The sequence below is a fragment of the Rhinatrema bivittatum genome, chromosome 8, assembly GCF_901001135.1.
Source record: "Rhinatrema bivittatum chromosome 8, aRhiBiv1.1, whole genome shotgun sequence".
NCBI classification, from domain to species: domain Eukaryota; kingdom Metazoa; phylum Chordata; class Amphibia; order Gymnophiona; family Rhinatrematidae; genus Rhinatrema; species Rhinatrema bivittatum.
Genome location: NC_042622.1, coordinates 240,788,754 through 240,807,338, shown reverse-complemented (window position 1 = coordinate 240,807,338; position 18,585 = coordinate 240,788,754). Strand labels below are relative to the sequence as shown.

At 45.9% G+C, this 18,585-nt stretch overlaps 1 protein-coding gene across 3 annotated transcripts in view; it reads right to left on the bottom strand.

The window, feature by feature from the left end:
• Positions 1-18,585, bottom strand: part of MAST3 (microtubule associated serine/threonine kinase 3) — a 248,094-nt gene that overhangs the window by 165,278 nt on the left and 64,231 nt on the right. For all 3 annotated transcript variants that reach the window (XM_029614319.1, XM_029614321.1, XM_029614320.1), the window contains one exon: positions 5,630-5,718. In XM_029614319.1, coding sequence (XP_029470179.1) covers positions 5,630-5,718 — 89 coding nt within the window. The remainder of the gene's footprint in view (positions 1-5,629; positions 5,719-18,585) is intronic.

The following is an 18,585-nucleotide window of genomic DNA, read 5'->3' as shown; positions in this document are numbered from 1 at the left end:
AGTCAGTTGGACCGTTAGATGATCGAGGGGTTAAAGGGGCACTTAGAGAAGATAAGGCCATCGCGGAAAGATTAAATGATTTCTTTGCTTCGGTGTTTATTGAAGAGGATGTTGGGGAGGTACCCGTAATGGAGAAGGTTTTCATGGGTAATGATTCAGATGGACTGAATCAAATCACGGTGAACCTAGAAGATGTGGTAGGCCTAATTGACAAACTGAAGAGTAGTAAATCACCTGGACCGGATGGTATACACCCCAGAGTTCTGAAGGAACTAAAAAATGAAATTTCAGACCTATTAGTAAAAATTTGTAACCTATCATTAAAATCATCCATTGTACCTGAAGACTGGAGGATAGCAAATGTAACCCCAATATTTAAAAAGGGCTCCAGGGGCGATCCGGGAAACTACAGACCGGTTAGCCTGACTTCAGTGCCAGGAAAAATAGTGGAAAGTGTTCTAAACATCAAAATCACAGAACATATAGAAAGACATGGGTTAATGAAACAAAATCAGCATGGCTTTACCCAGGGCAAGTTTTGCCTCACAAATCTGCTTCACTTTTTTGAAGGCGTTAATAAACATGTGGATAAAGGTGAACCGGTAGATGTAGTATACTTGGATTTTCAGAAGGCGTTTGACAAAGTTCCTCATGAGAGGCTTCAAGGAAAAGTAAAAAGTCATGGGATAGGTGGTGATGTCCTTTCGTGGATTGCAAACTGGCTAAAAGACAGGAAACAGAGAGTAGGATTAAATGGACAATTTTCTCAGTGGAAGGGAGTGGACAGTGGAGTGCCTCAGGGATCTGTATTGGGACCCTTACTTTTCAATATATTTATAAATGATCTGGAAAGAAATACGACGAGTGAGATAATCAAATTTGCAGATGACACAAAATTGTTCAGAGTAGTTAAATCACAAGCAGATTGTGATAAATTGCAGGAAGACCTTGTGAGACTGGAAAATTGGGCATCCAAATGGCAGATGAAATTTAATGTGGATAAGTGCAAGGTGATGCATATAGGGAAAAATAACCCATGCTATAATTACACAATGTTGGGTTCCACATTAGGTGCTACAACCCAAGAAAGAGATCTAGGCGTCATAGTGGATAACACATTGAAATCGTCGGTTCAGTGTGCTGCGGCAGTCAAAAAAGCAAACAGAATGTTGGGAATTATTAGAAAGGGAATGGTGAATAAAACGGAAAGTGTCATAATGCCTCTGTATCGCTCCATGGTGAGACCGCACCTTGAATACTGTGTACAATTCTGGTCGCCGCATCTCAAAAAAGATATAATTGCGATGGAGAAGGTACAGAGAAGGGCAACCAAAATGATAAGGGGAATGGAGCAGCTCCCCTATGAGGAAAGACTAAAGAGGTTAGGACTGTTCAGTTGGAGAAGAGATGGCTGAGGGGGGATATGATAGAGATGTTTAAAATCATGAGAGGTCTAGAACGGGTAGATGTGAATCGGTCATTTACTCTTTCGGATAATAGAAAGACTAGGGGGCACTCCATGAAGTTAGCATGTGGCACATAATCGGAGAAAGTTCTTTTTTACTCAACACACAATTAAACTCTGGAATTTGTTGCCAGAGGATGTGGTTAGTGCAGTTAGTATAGCTGTGTTTAAAAAAGGATTGGATAAGTTCTTGGAGGAGAAGTCCATTACCTGCTATTAAGTTCACTTAGAGAATAGCCACTGCCATTAGCAATGGTAACATGGAATAGACTTAGTTTTTGGGTACTTGCCAGGTTCTTATGGCCTGGATTGGCCACTGTTGGAAACAGGATGCTGGGCTTGATGGACCCTTGGTCTGACCCAGTATGGCATTTTCTTATGTTCTTATGACCTTCCAGGTTAGGTACTTCAGGTCACAGGTGCGCAGCAGTTCAAAAGGAGCTTTTATCAGCTGAACTAACAGCACTTTGAGATCCTAAGACACAGCAGGAGGCTTCAATTGAAGCGGACCCTGCATGAAATGTACAACTATAGGCTGCACAGAGATGGGTGCACCATCTACACCATGGTGGTGTATGCGCCAACTGCACTCGGATGAACTCTAACAGAGTTGGTTTTTAAGCGAGCTTACGATAGGTGTAGAAGGTAATCAAGCAGGTTTTTGTGTGGGGCAGGAGAACGTATCTAGGGCTTTCTGCTCACATCACCCAGAAAACCTCCTCTACTTCGGTCCATAGGACTTTCTAGTAGAAGGCTTTCTAGAAGCCACCAAGACCTAAGACACATCCTCTGAGAGATCGAGTGGTTACACAATTAACCTCTCAACATCCAGGCTGTGAGTGACAGGATCTGGAGGTTGGGATGCCACAGCCTGCCCTGATCTTGCGTGATGAGATCTGGGGAAGTCCCCAGACTGATCGGTTTCTGGATGGACAACTCCCGCAGGAGTGGAAATCAAATCTATCTCGGCCAATGAAACTTCAAGAGAGTCTTCACCACTAAAGGAATTGGAGGATATGCATATAGAAGCCCTTTGCTCCAGTGATGGGCAAGGGAATCCGTGGCAGGTTTGCCATCTGACCTGTTCAGTAAGCAGAACATAAGAGATTGCCATACTGGGTCAGACCAAGGGGCGATCAAGTTTCCAACAGTGACCAACCAGGCTACAAGTACCTGGCAAGTACCCCAACACTAAGTAGAACCCATGCTACTGATGCCAATAATAGCAGTGACTATGTCCTAAGTCAACTTAATTAACAGCAGATAATGGACTTCTCCTCCAAGAACTTATCCAATCCTTTTTTAAATCCAGGTACACTAACTGCACTAACCACATCCTCTGACAACAAATTCCAGAGCTTAATTAATTATGCGTTGCATGAAAAATAATTTTCTCCGATTAGTTTTAAAATGTGCCACATGCTAACTTCATGGAGTGCCCCCTAGTCTTTATATTATCCGAAAGAGTAAATAACCGATTCACATTTACCCGTTCTAGCCCTCTCAAGATTTTAAACACCTCTATCATATCCCCCCTCAGCCATCTCTTCTCCAAGCTGAACATTCCTAACCTCTTTAACCTTTCCTCATATGGGAACTGTTCCATTCCCTTTATCATTTTGGTCGCCCTTCTCTGTACCTTCTCCAGTGCAATTATATTTTTTTGAGAAGCAGGGACCAGAATTCTACACAATACTCAAGGTACGATCTCACCATGGAGTGATAGAGGCATTATGACATTTTCCGTTTTATTCACTACTCCCTTCCTAATAATTCCCAACATTCTATTTCCTTTTTTTGACTGTAGCAGCACACTGAGCCAACAATTTCAATATATTATCCATTATGACATCTAGATCTCTTTCCTGGGTGGTAACTCCTAATGTAGAGCCTCACATTGTGTAACTACAACATGGGTTATTTTTCCATATATGCATCACCTTGCACTTGTCCACATTAAATTTCATCTGCCATCTGGACATCCAATCATCCAATCTCACAAGGTCCTCTTGCAATTTATCACAATCCGAGGCACCTTCATGTTGCAGGGGGACGCAACAGATCTACTTCTGGGCTCCCCCAAAAGCGGAGCCTCCGATTTACTACCCCTTGGTCCAGGGACCACTCATGGTGTCTGAGGTCTCAACTCAGCCTGTTTGCTTCCATATTCTCCATCCCGGCCGGTACATGGCCCTGAGCACCATCCCATGGAACAAGGCCCACGACCAGATCTGGACCGCTTCCTGACACAGGAGGTACAATCCCTTGCCTTCCTGCTTGACATACCAAATGGCTACCTAGTTGTTGGTCTGGATCAGGACAACTTTGTTGGACAGTCAATCTCTGAAAGCCCATAGTGTGTACTGGATCGCCTAAAACTTCAGGAAGTTGATTTGACAAGAATGTTCCTGAGCAGACCAAAGACCCTGGGTATCGAGCTTCCCAACCCAGGGTAGATGCATACGTGGTTAGAACAATTTGAGTGGGGGTACTCCGAAATGAGATTCTCTGTTCCAGATTGGAAAGTACCTGCCACCAGGACAATGAGTCCCTGAGAGAAGGGGTGACTCGGATACAATCCTGGAAGCTTTGAGTGACCTGGCACCACTGTAACATCAGGGTCCATTGGATTTTGTGCATAAATAAATGTGCTAGGGGAGTAACATGGATGTTTGCAGCCATATGGCCCAAGAGCCTCAACATGTGCCAGGCTGATACCTGCCATCTCTGTTGAATCTCTACCGCCATGGTCACCATAGCGACAGCTCTCTGGCAGGGCAGAAAGGCCTTGGCCTGAGCCGGGACTAGCAAGGCTCCTAAGAAGTCCAATTGAGGTGATGAGCTGAGATGGGACTTTGGGTAGTTGATAACAAACCCTAGTGACTCCAACACCCAAATGGTCAAGCGCATGGACCTGATGGCTCCTGCCTGAGATGTACTTTTGACCAGCTAATCATCCAGATATGGGAAGAAATGTAGTCCCAAGTCTGCATAGGTGCACCACTAGGCACTGATGCCGTCCCAGGAACCAACCCCAGCTGGGTCAGTAATGCTCCGACGAGCACACTGATCTTCTCCAGAAGCGATATGAGGACAGGTGGCACAGGCTCCATTGGTGCCACAGGACTGAAGCCCTGCAGCACCCGCTCCACTGCCAGCTGGATTTGATGTTCCAGCTACTCCTCGAACACTGCTGATGCCAACACTGGCTGGGAGAAAGGAGAAAGGAGGGGTGGCCAGATCTTCCTCGGACCCACAAGGGGGATCGGTGACTGGCCCTAGGACCGGTGGAGACTGTTGTGGACACAGAGCATTAATAAAGGATAGGCACTCTTCACCACAGGGCCACTTCGTAGGCATCGTGGCAAAAGCCGGTGCATCCCCATGCCCAGCACCGTGTATCGACAGGGACCAGTGCCAATGCTTCTTAGACTTCCCTCGATGCTCGGCCCGGTCTTTCCCCAATGCCAAGGTTGAAGATAACGAACCCAGCATCCTTGGCTAGAGGAGACCGACAATGGTCGGTCTCGGGTGCCCCATCTACCGGCGACACTGACAGAACAGAGGGCCCCGCCAATGTCAATGGTATGGTGTCCATCGGTGTGGCTCCAAGGTCCTTCGATGCCAATGCCGCAATGCTAATGGCTCGGCCTTCCTCGACCCAAAGAGCTGATCCATCTTGTCAAGTGAAAGCAGACATCTCTTTGGGGTCATATGGCTGCACAAGCAGCTACCCTGGACGTCATGCAATGCCCCACAGGCAGAGAATGCGCACCTCATGAGGATCAGCGATAGACATGGTCCTCTGGCACTGGCGAAAACCAGACCTGGCCATGACAGGGCAAAACAAATGAGCGGTAAGTCAAAAGCTATGGCAGCAGGCAGCGATGGCCGGTGGCACCAAGGCAACGCCACAACAGGGGGAATTGACCGCGAAAGGAAACTTACCTATCTATACTTGCACTATCTATACTTTAGAGATATCTGAATCATATGACCTCTCTCGCTCCTCTAGGGTACACATACTGTATTTAGGTCCACAAGTTTCATGTCACAGGACTTATAAAACATTGTTCAAAATAAGCCTTTCCCTTTCAGAGCTAGAAAACAGCAAATGCATGAATCTCAGCAGAGGCTCTGCGGACTACCCCTGGGTTTTCCTACCTGTCGGCACAGAGAGGGGCGAGAGCGGGCGCGAGAGGGTTGGTGAAGGGGTTCCCACTACCAGACTCTTTCTGTTACTGCTCCGACAGCTGGAAGTAGAACAGAAAAAAAAAATTATTTTAAAAACTAGAAAGGTGTTTTAATCCATAGAAAAGGTAATTTTATAACTCTGCAAGTAGGGCTAAAGTCTGCACGTAAATTGTACACACAGATTTTAGCTAATATTTTTTAAATGAACTTATGTGCATAAACTTTGAAAATGCTCAGGTAACTGGCCTAGTATGGGGGTAATTTTCAAAAAGATTTACATGCGTAAATTAACTACTAATTTAGCAATTTTCAAAAGTTATTTACTTGTGTAAAGTGCATTTATGCAAGTAAACCCTATGGACACTTCAATGGTAGTGTAGCAATTTTCAAAAGCCCACTTACACAAGTAAAGTGCATTTAAATATGTAAAACCCATTCTTAAGCGTGCAAAGTTTTTGAAAATCAGGCCCTATGTGCGCAATAACTTATACCTCACAGAAAGTTATACCTGCTCTTTGGAAAGTGCAACTTGTGCAGGGTAACTTACACAAATACCTTTTTAAAATTAAAAAAAAAAACCGGGTAATTTTCAAAAGGATTTATGTGCTGAAAACTAGATTTTAACCGCATGAATGCACGTTAAGTGCTTAAATGGGCTTTTGAAGATTGCCACGATACTACTTTACATTCACACACGTAAATCCTTTTAAAAATTATCCCCTAAAGTGCGCAATTCTCAATTCTGACCCCCTTCCCCCAAGAATGTGTCTTCCCAGCCTGCTGAAAAAAAACAAAAAAAAACTCATGTACTTTCACATGCCCTGAGCTGTGCTCAATTTTATAACAGCCATTTATGCACAGACTGTAAAAGCAGGTTTTAGGACTTTGAAAATTAGACAAATGGTATATTCTTTTCCGATTATATATTTGAGCACCATAGATAATACAATCATCACAGAACCAGCAATGCCTATCATTATGGGAAAAAAAATTCCTTAACCCCCCCCCCCATGTCCCGCCCCCCACCCCTTTAAAAAAAAAAAATCAAGCTCAGAAAGCATACAAAAAGTCTTCAATTTCCCTCTTATTGCTCACCATTTTTAAAAAATAAAAAATACAGAAACAAACCCACAACTGGGATTTTGCCAAGAGATTTTCTACCAACGTTTGGGTACACAGGCAGAGTCAGGCAAGGGCTGACAATATGAAGACAAGATTGATATTTTAAAGAAACAAAAAAAAAAAACCTGCACTGAAAATTTGTATCTAATAATCTGACAGCCAGCTGTCTTACTGTAAGAGGAAAATTGGTTCTTACCTGCTAATTTTCGTTCCTGTAGTACCACGGATCAGTCCATCTGCTGGTGGGGAGGCAAAACCCAGGAGTCTGGGCTGATCCAGGTACGTACAGGGAACATAGCTTCCTTTGGAGAGAAGGAATTTAGGAGGAGCTGCTACCTCTACTGGAATGACCAGGTCACTTGCAGGGGGATTTTAATATCTCCCCACCATCCCTTTCTGCCGACATAGTCCTGGCACTGTATCACCCTTACAAGGTTTTGCTTTTTTATCTCCCTGTGGGCTTCCTCATCTCAAAGTCTTTGAAATGAAATCTCATCCACGTGTTTCCTGCACAGAGGCAGCCAAAACCGCAGCCCTTAACCCATGGGCCACATGACTGCGATACAGTGTTTGTCAGCAAATAAGGCTCTCTTATTCTGGGGCACATACCTAGTCTTCCCAGATGCCCGGTTCTCCCCTCCCCGGCTGTGCTGTCACCAAAGACCCTAAATTGATCTCCACCTTCGTTCTTACCACCCGCCCTCAGGTAAAAACGTCCCTGAATCCTTCCTGCCAAAACCTTATACCGGCGTTAGCCACATGGATTAATGCTCCTGCACCACCTGCTTCAGGCACCCTAAGTCAGGGCTTCCTATGCTTGTCCTGGGGACCCCCCCACAGGCAGTCAGGTTTTCAAGATCCTTTTACAATAAATGTGCAGGACATAAATTTGCATTAAGTGGAGACTCGAGAGTGCAAATTTGTCTCAGGCATACTCACAGCGAATATCCCCTGTGATTTTCGCTGTGAGTATGCCTGAGACAAATTTGCACTCTCGAGTCTCCACTTAATGCAAATTTATGTCCTGCACATTTATTGTAAAAGGATCTTGAAAACAGTCCCGCTCCCTCCAGGCTCCATAACCATTTCCCCCCATCATCTTACGATCTGAACAGAGCAAGAGTATGTGCTGAAAGCACACTGCTCTGCCACCGACAAACCCCCCCCCACCCCCAAAAAAAAAAAACGCAGCATGACCAGCTCCTGTAACAGGGATTCTCCTTGGCCAGCAGTACAAGCCAGCCACACGTGAAGGCGCCAACTCGGACCAACGTTAAACCCTGCTCTAGCTCTGAATTTTCTAGAAGTTGTGTCAGAGCATGCGCACGTGTCCCTGCGCTGGAGTTGCCCTCAATATTTTGTAGCTCAAAAGTGCTTCAAATTTCTGGCTGGCGGGAAGGATTGTGTGGCTGGTTTGTACTGTTCTCCATGGAGAACCCCTGCTCTCTCCACGGAGAAGCCTACAAAGCAGCCACCCATGTGGGGGCTCCCTGGCTAACGGGCCCATGCATCATTTGTACTGATCAATTATTGTGTAATGGGGCCCACTGTAATTTAGAGAAGTCGAAACTCTATGGCTGGAAACCTTTCAGAACTTTTACTCATCAGTGGAGCCCATCTAGCCGCTGCACACATTTCTGGGACTTGCGCAAAGGCCACAGATTTCGCTCTGATGTGCTGAGCTGTAGCTTTTTGTGCAATGTTCGACAACCAAATAAGAGTCTGCTTGGTGTCTGGACTTCCTTTCCTGTTTGTATAGAAAAGCTGGGTTTATTTTCTAATTGCCTTCGTATTAATGAGATAAAATAATAGTATGTGCTTACAATCTAAGGAGTGAAGCACTTGTTCCTTAAGCGTAGCATGGCGCTTTGGGTAACATGTCAGAAGAAGAATCATTTGACCAATGGGAAACGTATTGCCACCTAGGTATGCGTTTTGCTGTGTCCTAAGGACTACTCTCTGGGTAAACTTGTGTATGAGGTGGGTATGTTACTAGGGCGGGAAACTCACTCATCCTAAGAGCCGAGGCAATGGCTAAGAGGCAGAATAGTTTCCAAGCTATGTATTTTAACTCCGCCTGGTCTACTGGTCTACTTCATCGCACCCCTGTTTTTTTATGTAAACCGACATGATGTGAATTTTTCATGAATGCCGGTATAAAAAAACCTTAAATAAATAAATACTGGTTCAATTGGAGAGTCTAAGAAGCACTGCACACTACAGTTTATGTTTTATTGAGGATTTACATGAAAGAATCCTTTCATGAACTTTACTATTGTACAAGCCTGAGCTATGGATCTCTCTTTTTTTAAATTTGGCAAATGCTGCATTTGTGCTTAGATGAGATCAAACTGATGTCGACTTCTGAATTGGAAAGCACTGTTAGATAATCTATGACCGAGAGTCCATTACATATAAAAGAATTTATCTGTCTGGATTACACTGGATTGCAAAACGTTTTCCTGAGACTGTATGTGCAATTTGTACTTGGCTTTCGAGTCGCCAGTAATACTACTTCCCTTATGTGTTATGACCGCTATTCTATGCATATGTGCTCAATATTCATGTTGTAAGAGTCAGAAATGAAAGATTGGGATGCAGGAGAGTTTTCTCATTTGTGTTATGAGGTTTGGTATTAGCAGAAGACATATTGGCCTCTTCGGACAACTCAAAAGAACCACAGAAACTATAGTTGGAGTGCTAGTATGGTACAATTAGAGTTATGTGCGCCTTGTGCTTTGCTTATTGTTTTTATTATTAATGGTATTGGGGGATAAGCATATAGTATCTTTTGATCCTAGAGATTTTGAAGTGTGTTGGATTCTTGCCCTTTGTGAGATGGTTTCTTTGAAAATAATTTGCAAAGTTTATGTTTCCATGGATTGGCAAATAGGTCTATCTATTAACGCCCCAATATTTAAATATATGTTGGAAAAACTTGAATGTTTGAGAGACTACTTGAATGTTGAAGTTGACCACATAGGCAAGAACAAACAGTTGGCAAACAACCTAATACATCAGGGTAATATTTCAACAGAGTAGCAAGCACCAGATTCTCATGGCTTATCTGCATAGGGATAAGGAATCCATTCTTCTTTGCACGTTGATGTAAAAATATGGTCACTTGGTTGACAGTGTTTACTTGAAACAGATGATGAAAACTGAAAGTGCTTTGAAATTTACCTGTAACTCATAAGAACAAATTTTTGCCACGCTGGGACAGACCAAAGATCCATCAAGCCCAGCATGCTATTTCCAACAGTGACCAATACAGGTCACAAGTACCTGACAAAATTCCTAGGTTCAATATATACTGTATTTGATAAAGGAAAATTAGTTTCTTACCTGATAATTTTCGTTCCTGTAATACCACGGATCAGGCCAGACTCCTGGGTTTTGCCCCCCCCCCCCCAGCAGATGGAGATAGAGAAGTTTTCAAAACAAAACTCCGCCTTATATAGGATGGTGCCACCTACAGTCCCGGCAGTATTACTCAATTTCAAAGCAGAATGGCTCTCAAAAACCACGAAATAACCCGTGCAGGTAACTCCGCTAGGAACAGAACCCGTAGAACCACTTAAGGACGGGTAATCCAAATCTCTGCAGATCTGAAAGTGCACAAAATAATAACCGAGCGGACTCTCCCTTACCTCCATGCCTCTGACGGGCGGGACTCTGGGCTGATCTGTGGAACTACAAGAACAAAAATTATCAGGTAAGAAACTAATTTTCCTTTCCCTGTACGTACCCGGATCAGTCCAGACTCCTGGGATATACCAGAGCTTTCTTACCTGGGATGGGATCCGGAGAGGCCTGCTTGCAGCACTCCTTCTCCAAATCCTCCTGAACCCGATGCTTGGACATCCAGTCTGTAATGCCTCGCAAATGTATGCAAGGATTTCCAAGTAGCTGCCTGCAAATCTCCTGCGGAGATACCATCTGGCACTCTGCCCAAGACGCCGCTTGCGAATGAGTAGAGTGGGCACGAAGCCCAACTGGAAGAGATCTACCATGTAACAAATAGGCCGAGCTGATAGCCTCCTTCAGACAGCGAGCTATGGTAGTCTTGGAAGGCATTTGACCTCGTCTGGGATCACGCCACAAAAAGATGATGCATCACACGAAAGCCATTTGTAACCTCCAGATAAAGCAGCGAACGTCCAGCTTCCGCAAGTCCCTAGACAAGGGATCCGATCGGCAGAAAAGAGGGAACTGTCCGTAATGAAACCCCCGAATCTGAAATCCTCAAAAAAGGCTCTCTACAGGAAAGAGCCTGGAATTCCGACACTCTACGAGCTGAGGTAATGGCTACCAGAAAAATAACCTTTAAGGTAAGATCCTTCAAAGTCACCCTTTTCAAAGGCTCAAAAGGTGCTGAGCACAGAGCTGTGAGAACTAAATTCAGACTCCAAGACTGACAAGGATGCCTCACCGGAGGACGCAAGTGCTTAGCTCCCTGTAGGAAAAAAGCCACATCTGGATGTGCTGCTAACGCTACGCCTTGAACCGTACCATGCAAACAACCAAGAGCAGCCACCTGCACTCTCAAGGAACTACATGACAAGCCCTCGGACAGACCATTTTGAAGAAAACACAGAATATCTGACACTGAAGCCTGGGTAGGAGCAACCTCCCGGTCCAGGAACCAAGATTCAAAAATCTTCCACACTAACATATGTGAGGTTGGTGGATGTCTTATGCGATCGCAGGAGGGTAGTCACCACGATGGGAGAATAACCTTTGCAACTTAGCCATTACCTTTCAAAAGCCATGCCGCTAGAAGTGATCAACTTCTTCCAGCAGGTCTGGGAGAACTGGAAACCTCAGTGGCCCCACCACCGCTAGATTAAGAAGGTCCGCAAACCATGGACATCTCGGCCATTCCGGGCCTACCAAGATTACCTCTGCTGGATGGATCTCTATCCGCCGGAGCACTTTTCCAATCAATGGCCAGGGCGGGAAGACATACAGCAGAATGTCGGTCGGCCAGGGCATCTACCCCTTCTGCTCCTGTCTCTCTGCGACGGCCGTAAAAAGGAGGGGCCTTGGCATTCCGAAACGTCGCCATGAGATCCATGCTGGGCCTGCCCCACGCGTCGCAGATGAGTTGAAAGGCTGCGTCCGCCAATTCCCATTCCCCAGGATTTAGACGGTGCAGACTGAGAAAGTCTGCCTGCACATTGTCCACGCTGGCTATGTGAGACGCTGCAATGCTAACTAAGTGCTGCTCCGCCCAGCTGATCAACTGACAAGCTTCCACCGCCACCGGCTGACCTCTGGTTCCTCCTTGGCGATTGATATATGCCACCGTGGGCACATTGTCTGACAGAATTCTGACCTACCTACCTTGAGGAGCGGACGGAACGTTTGTAACACTAACCACACTGCTCTCGTCTCCAGATGATTGATTGACCACCGTGCTTCGTCAGGAGACCATAATCCCTGTACCAATTTCCCCTGGCATACCACCCCCCAACTGGAGAGGCTTGCATCCGTGGTGACCAAAGTCCACTCGGGCACGTCCAGGGGGACTCCTCGGGATAAATTGTCCGCTACCAGTCAACAATAGAGACTGGATCGCGCAGTATCCGTAAGCGGAAGAGGTAGATGAAAAAGTTCGGAGACTGGGTTCCATCAGGAAAGTAACTCGGACTGTAAAGGCCTCATATAAGCAAAGGCCCAGAATACCAGTTCCAGGGTTGAAGTCAATGAACAGAGAACCTGCAAATAATCTTGGACCCTGGGTGGATGCTTGAGCAATAAGTCTCTCACTTGGCCCTGCATCTCCTGCAGTTTGGAGTGCGTTCTGTGGTAAGAAAAACTCTACCCTGCTGAGTGTCGAATAGAGCACCCAAAAATTCCAAGGACTGAGTGGGCATCAGCTGACTCTTGGTGAAATTGACCACCCAGCCCAGCGACTGCAGGAGCTGGAGCACTTTGCGAATTTCCACCCTGGCAAGCGCTTCCGATTTTGTCCAAATCAGCAGAAACCCGGCCCTCCGGAGATGGGCTGCCACCACGACCATTACCTTGGTGAATGTCCTGGGCGCGGTGGCAAGGCCGAAGGGCAGAGCTCGAAACAAGTGATGACTCAGTACCGAAAATTGGAGAAACCTCTGCTGGTCTGGCTGGATGCCTATATGAAGGTACGCTTCCGTGAGATCCAAGGATGCCAGAACCTCTTCCTTTCGTATCGAGGCAATGACTGACTGGAGCGTCTCCATACGAAAACGTGGCACTTAGACATTTGTTTACCCTTTTCAGATCCAGAATGGGCTGAAAGGAGCCCTCTTTCTTTGGTACTACAAAGTAAATGGAGTAACGACCTTTCTTTCTTGCCTCTGAAGGAACTGGGACGATGGCCCCTAGCTGCAGAAGATGCTGCAAGGTGTCCTGTACCGCTTTCTGCTTGGTTTCATAACCACATGGAGAGATGAGAAACCGAACCCGAGGGCAACGTGCAAAATCTAAAGTGTAGCCTTGTCTTATCACTGTAAGAACCCACTGGTCCAACTTTACCTTGGCCCATTCCTCGAAAAACAGGAACAGTCTGCCCCCTACTGCTGGCACCGAGGAATGGACCGGCGCCCCTTCATTGCGAAGACTTGGCTCCCGAAGTGGACTGGGGATTACCAGCGCTGCTGAATCTTTGGCCACGAAAGGACTGGGACCAGGACTGTTGCCTATTTGGCATCCGACGAAAGGAAGAACTGGGGGACTCTAGATGGCCAAAACCTCCGATTCCCTCTGAATCTAGTCCGGGACGAAAAGGAGCCCCTTGACTTCGGTCTGTCCTCGGCAACCGATGGACCTTATTCTCCCCCAGGGATTGGATCATATCTTCCAGGTCCTTTCCAAAAAAGCAATTTTCCTTTGAAGGGTAAGGATCTGAGCTGCGCCTTGGAGGATACATCCGCCAACCAGTTTCTTAACCACAGGAGCCTACGGGCTGAGACCACCGATACCATGGATCTCGCCATCACCCGCAACAGGTCGTGAAAGGCATCAGCACAGTAGGCCATCGAAGCTTCTAGGTGGCCTACTTGGGCAGCCTCTTCATCGGAAAAACCAGCATTGGCTAGTAACTGCTGAACCCAGCAGAGGCCCGCTCGCAATGCAAAGTTGCTGGCCGAACTCCCAGTACTGAAACCTCAAATATCCTCTTAAACTGCAACTCTAACTTCCTGTCCTGCAGTTCTTTGAGTGCTGCCGGCCCTGTAACTGGAATCGTGGTCTTTTTGGTAACTGCAGACACCGCCACGTCCACCTTGGGCACTCGCAGCAGGTCCAAAGCATCCTCAGGCAGAGAATATAGCTTATCCATGGCCTTACTCACCTTCAATTCCAGGTCCAGGGTATCCCATTCCCAGAAAAGAAAGTCTGTAGCTGAGAAATGAAAGGGAAAAGTGGTAGCAGGGCTTCTCAGACCCAGCAATACAGGATCCATTGCCCCCAGTTTGGATTCCTCTGGTGGACCTTCAATGCCCAGCTCAGCTAGGATAGAAGGGAAAAGTGGACTCAACTCCTCCTTTCTAAAGAGGCGGACCGCCTTAGGGTCATCTCCTTCGGCAACATGTGAACCCCTCGTTGTGCCCTGCTGCTGAAAATCAGGGTCCGTGTCCACCCCCTGTGGAGGCTTGGACTGAAGGTCTGGATCCCCTGGGTCTGTATCCTGCCCAGAAGTATCAGTATCAGTCTGAGGGACCCCTGTACAGAGGGGGCGCTTAGGTTTGGATGGACCTGAACCACCCATAGACCTGGATAGCTTCTTAGTATGAGGCTTGGAACCCATAGAGGCAAATTTTACCCCAGCCTGCAGCTTCCCTGACTTCTTTGCTTTGAAAGCCTTATGGAGCAAAAACACAAACTCCGACGAAAAAGAGGAAGAGGAGGCGGAGTTAGAAGCCCCCCTCAGGGCTATCCTCCTTTGCAGGCAAATCATGTTGCAAAAGGTTCTCTTTCTCCTGGAAACCATTGCTGAGGCGAAAGAGGAGGCGGTAAAATCCCCTCCCCCTCCACCCCAGTAGAACCGCCGAGCAGAGGCCCTCCCGAGACAGACGCGCGCGGGCCGGGCCGCACACACGGCAAGAGGCAGATCGCAGCATCAGGAGAGAAGAGAAAAGCACACAGAAAACAAAAAAAATTGCAAAATCGAACACCCCCGCATCAAAACACGTCGAAAAAGGGAGGACAAAGTGAGCCGCCGCAACACTGAAAGCAGAAACTTTTTTTTTTTTTTTTAAACTTGCCCGGCAGTGGTCCAAGGTGCTGATCCTGCAGGGCGGAGTGAACCAGGCTCCCCGGTATCGCACCCAGAGCTGCCAAATGGGGATAACAGGGCCCTCAACCCTGTCTTGCAGCTGCCTTAACACCAGTAGGGGATGGCCCTCTCAGGACCTCACGACCCCCTGGGAGGCTTAAGACCAAACTGCTCCTTAACTTTTTTTTTTTTTTTTAAAGCAAAATTGACCAATCAACAAAAATTCAACCTAACTCTGACTAAATCCTAGGAATAAACTAAACACACAGACCAGACTGTAGGTTTTGCACCTCCACCATTTGCTGGAGACAGAGAAATACTGCCGGGCTGTAGGTGGCACCATCCTATATAAGGCGGAGTGTTGTTTTGAAAACTTCTCTGTCTCCATCTGCTGGGGGGGGGGGGGGGGGGGAGGGGAACCCAGGAGTCTGGACTGATCCAGGTATGTATAGGGAAGAAGAGTTGTTTCCCGGGCTGACTATAGGCCTTGTGGGCATATATCTTGAAAGTGAGCACCCCAGCACTGAAGTTAGGTATGTGTGGCCATCTTCCACTGGATCCATTTTGGAATGAATGGACATCCAATTTTTAGATGACTTGGATGTTTCTAACATGATATTGTTTCGTTTTTGATAGCGACTTTGTGCGATAGAGGTTGGGGAAAATTGATTCCATCTATTTTTGAGATGCCTTTGTGCCTTTCTCATTGGGCATATGGTGAAAAGGACCACAAGAATTGCTACTACTCTGTGTCTTAACATCTGCCTAGATAGTTTAGCCGAGTCTTGTAGAAACTGCTATAACTGGAGGGATTAGTTTTTGTATTCTATCCTCCAGTAAAAAGGCTTTTTGGATTCATGTATTTATTTTGTCTACTATGAAATGGCACATTTGTGTGTTGATTCTATATTGGATTTTTCCCCACTAATAAAAAAAACCTAAAGATTGGAAACAACTGGATACTATTTGTCTATATTATTTTAATCACTTTGTTGTAGGACGTACTTGTTATCAGTCATGTAGGTAAGGGAACAATATAAATGTTTTTCAGTTCTGAGGTGAGCTGCAACTGCTGATAGACTTTTAATGTAAACTGATGGCACTGCTGAGAGGCCGAAAACATAGTACCCTGTATTAGTAGTGCTCCCTGAGGCAGCTGAAACGGAGTCACCGTTTGTGGGTATTGCGTATAAGACTGCGAAGACAAGCCTCTTAAGTCTAGGATAGTAAGTCAATCGCTCTTTTGCAACAAGGGAATAGTTGTTTGTAAGGAGTACATTTTGAACTCCTCTCGAGAACTACATCAAATTTGCATAGACTTAGAATGGGTGGTTGCCCCTACTGCTGTGTTTTGTGTTTTTGCTAGGAAAAGATACCTCAAGTAGAAAGCTATGTTTGTTGAAAAAAAATTTTTTTAGTTCCCCTGCATCACAGGGGCCATGTCCCCATACACTCCTTTACTTTCCAGGGCAAAAATGAGGAAGGGACCACATATAAGAGAGAGGCATCTGCGTGCGTGCACACACACACACACACACACACACACACACACAGACACTCGGTTACATCTTCCGATTCTGAACTCAAGGAGAGAAAAACAGGGACATTGGGGCCATTTCCTCATCCATCTCTTCCCCCCAAAATATATGTTTTATATTTAGACAAGTACAGTCACTGAAGACGGTTTTGATTTATCTAGATAGAGCGCCTCTGTGATCAGCGCATTCAGTACACCGATTATTTATACTTAGTGTTACCAGCACTGTACAAGCACACAAGAGACAGTCCCCACTCCATACAGCTTACAAACTAGTCAAGATGCAAAGGCAAGTCAAATATTTCTAGAAATTTGTTACATTAAAAGTGGTTAAAATATTGACAAGGCTATGATCATGGAGAGCCAGGGTTTAAGATCTAAAAGCAGCTTCAAAAAAGGTGAGTTTTCAGGCAGAGCTTAAAATGCAGCTTGGCAGAGTGAGTATGACGTGCAAAGGCAGAAAGGCTTATGGTGCGGGAAAGTGGAAATTGCAGCATCAAGAGCTGGCAACAGAGGAGAAGGGTGCCGATAAGAGCAGGAGCAGCTTACCGAATGAACAGAGGACACAAGAAGGGGTGTAAGGTGAGATAAGGAGAAGAGAGGCAATGAGTAGCTGCAGAGTGAAGGCACTGGTAGGAAAGTCAGAGAAATTCAAACTGTTATGTGGAAGCAGATGGGAAATCAACGTGGTGAAGAGGGGTTATGTGGGCACAGAGCGTGGGAATAAATAGTTCACTGGGAGACCTGTGAGATGTAGATTGCAGTAGTCTATGTGGGAGTTGATGATACAGTGGGAAAATTCCCAGTCAAAAGCAGGCCAAACATTCAAAACACACTGCTTTGTCTACAACTGTGAGTACCTCACCCAACTTCTTTCCTCCTGGACCCCCTCTAGAGATCTCCGGTCCACCCAAATGGCCCTTTCTTTCTCTCCTCCTCTGGCTTCTGACAGTTTGTCCTGCACTAGACTCCATGCTTTCAGCTATCATGCACCAAAAATCTGGAACAAGGTACCACTAACTTTATGGCTTGAGCCTTCCTATTATACTTTCAGGAAAATGCTAAGGTATGGCTCCTTCAACTAGGTCTTCCCCGCGGAGCCTCTTCCAACCCCCTGTACATCAGATGAGGATCTGGATAATATTCCACTGTACATTATCACAATTGCAATTCATCTCTTTTTATATTGATTGTAATTCGTCTTGAGGCCATTTTTGGTAAAAGGCTGAATATCAAATGTTTATAAAGTATTTTGTTAGTGTATTCAAAAAAAGAAGGAAAGGATTTTGATTATGCGGCAGAGAAAGAAATGACTTAGTTTTATGGATGTGTACAGAGAAGGAGAGAGAGGAGTCAAGATGACCCCAAGGTTGCAAGCTGAAAGAAGGAACATTATCCTCAGAGACAGAAAGAGGGGGAAAGTGAGTTTGGGAGGGAAGATAAATTCTGTCTTGGCCAGGTAAAATTTAAGATGGCAGTGGGCCATCCAGATGGCAATGCTGGATAAACAAGCTGAGATTTGGGACTGAATTCTTGATGAAATTTCTGGTGCAAAGAAATAGATCTGGGAGTCATCGGCATAAAGATGGTACGGAAAGCTATGGGAGGAAATCAAAGCACCAAGGAAAAGAGGGCCCAGAACAGAGCTCTGTGGCATATCAACTGAAATGGGATAGTGGTGGAGGAGGATCCACCAGAGGACTCACAAAGTGAGATGGGATAGGGAAGCGGAGACCCAAGATAGACCAGAGGCACAAAATCCAAGAGGGGACAGTGATCATCGGTGCTGAAAGCAGCAGATAGGTCAAAGAGAATGAGGATTGAATTAAGAGCCCGGCCTTGGCCAAGAAAAGGTTGGAAAACTTTGGCAAGAGCTGTCTCCTTGAAACTGAGAAGGTGGAAGCCAGACTGAAGCGGATCCAGAATGGTAGCAATCAATCCAGTCACTTCCAAAACTTTGGAGAATTACCAAAAAATCAAAACAGGTTTATAAGAAAGCCCTCTCAG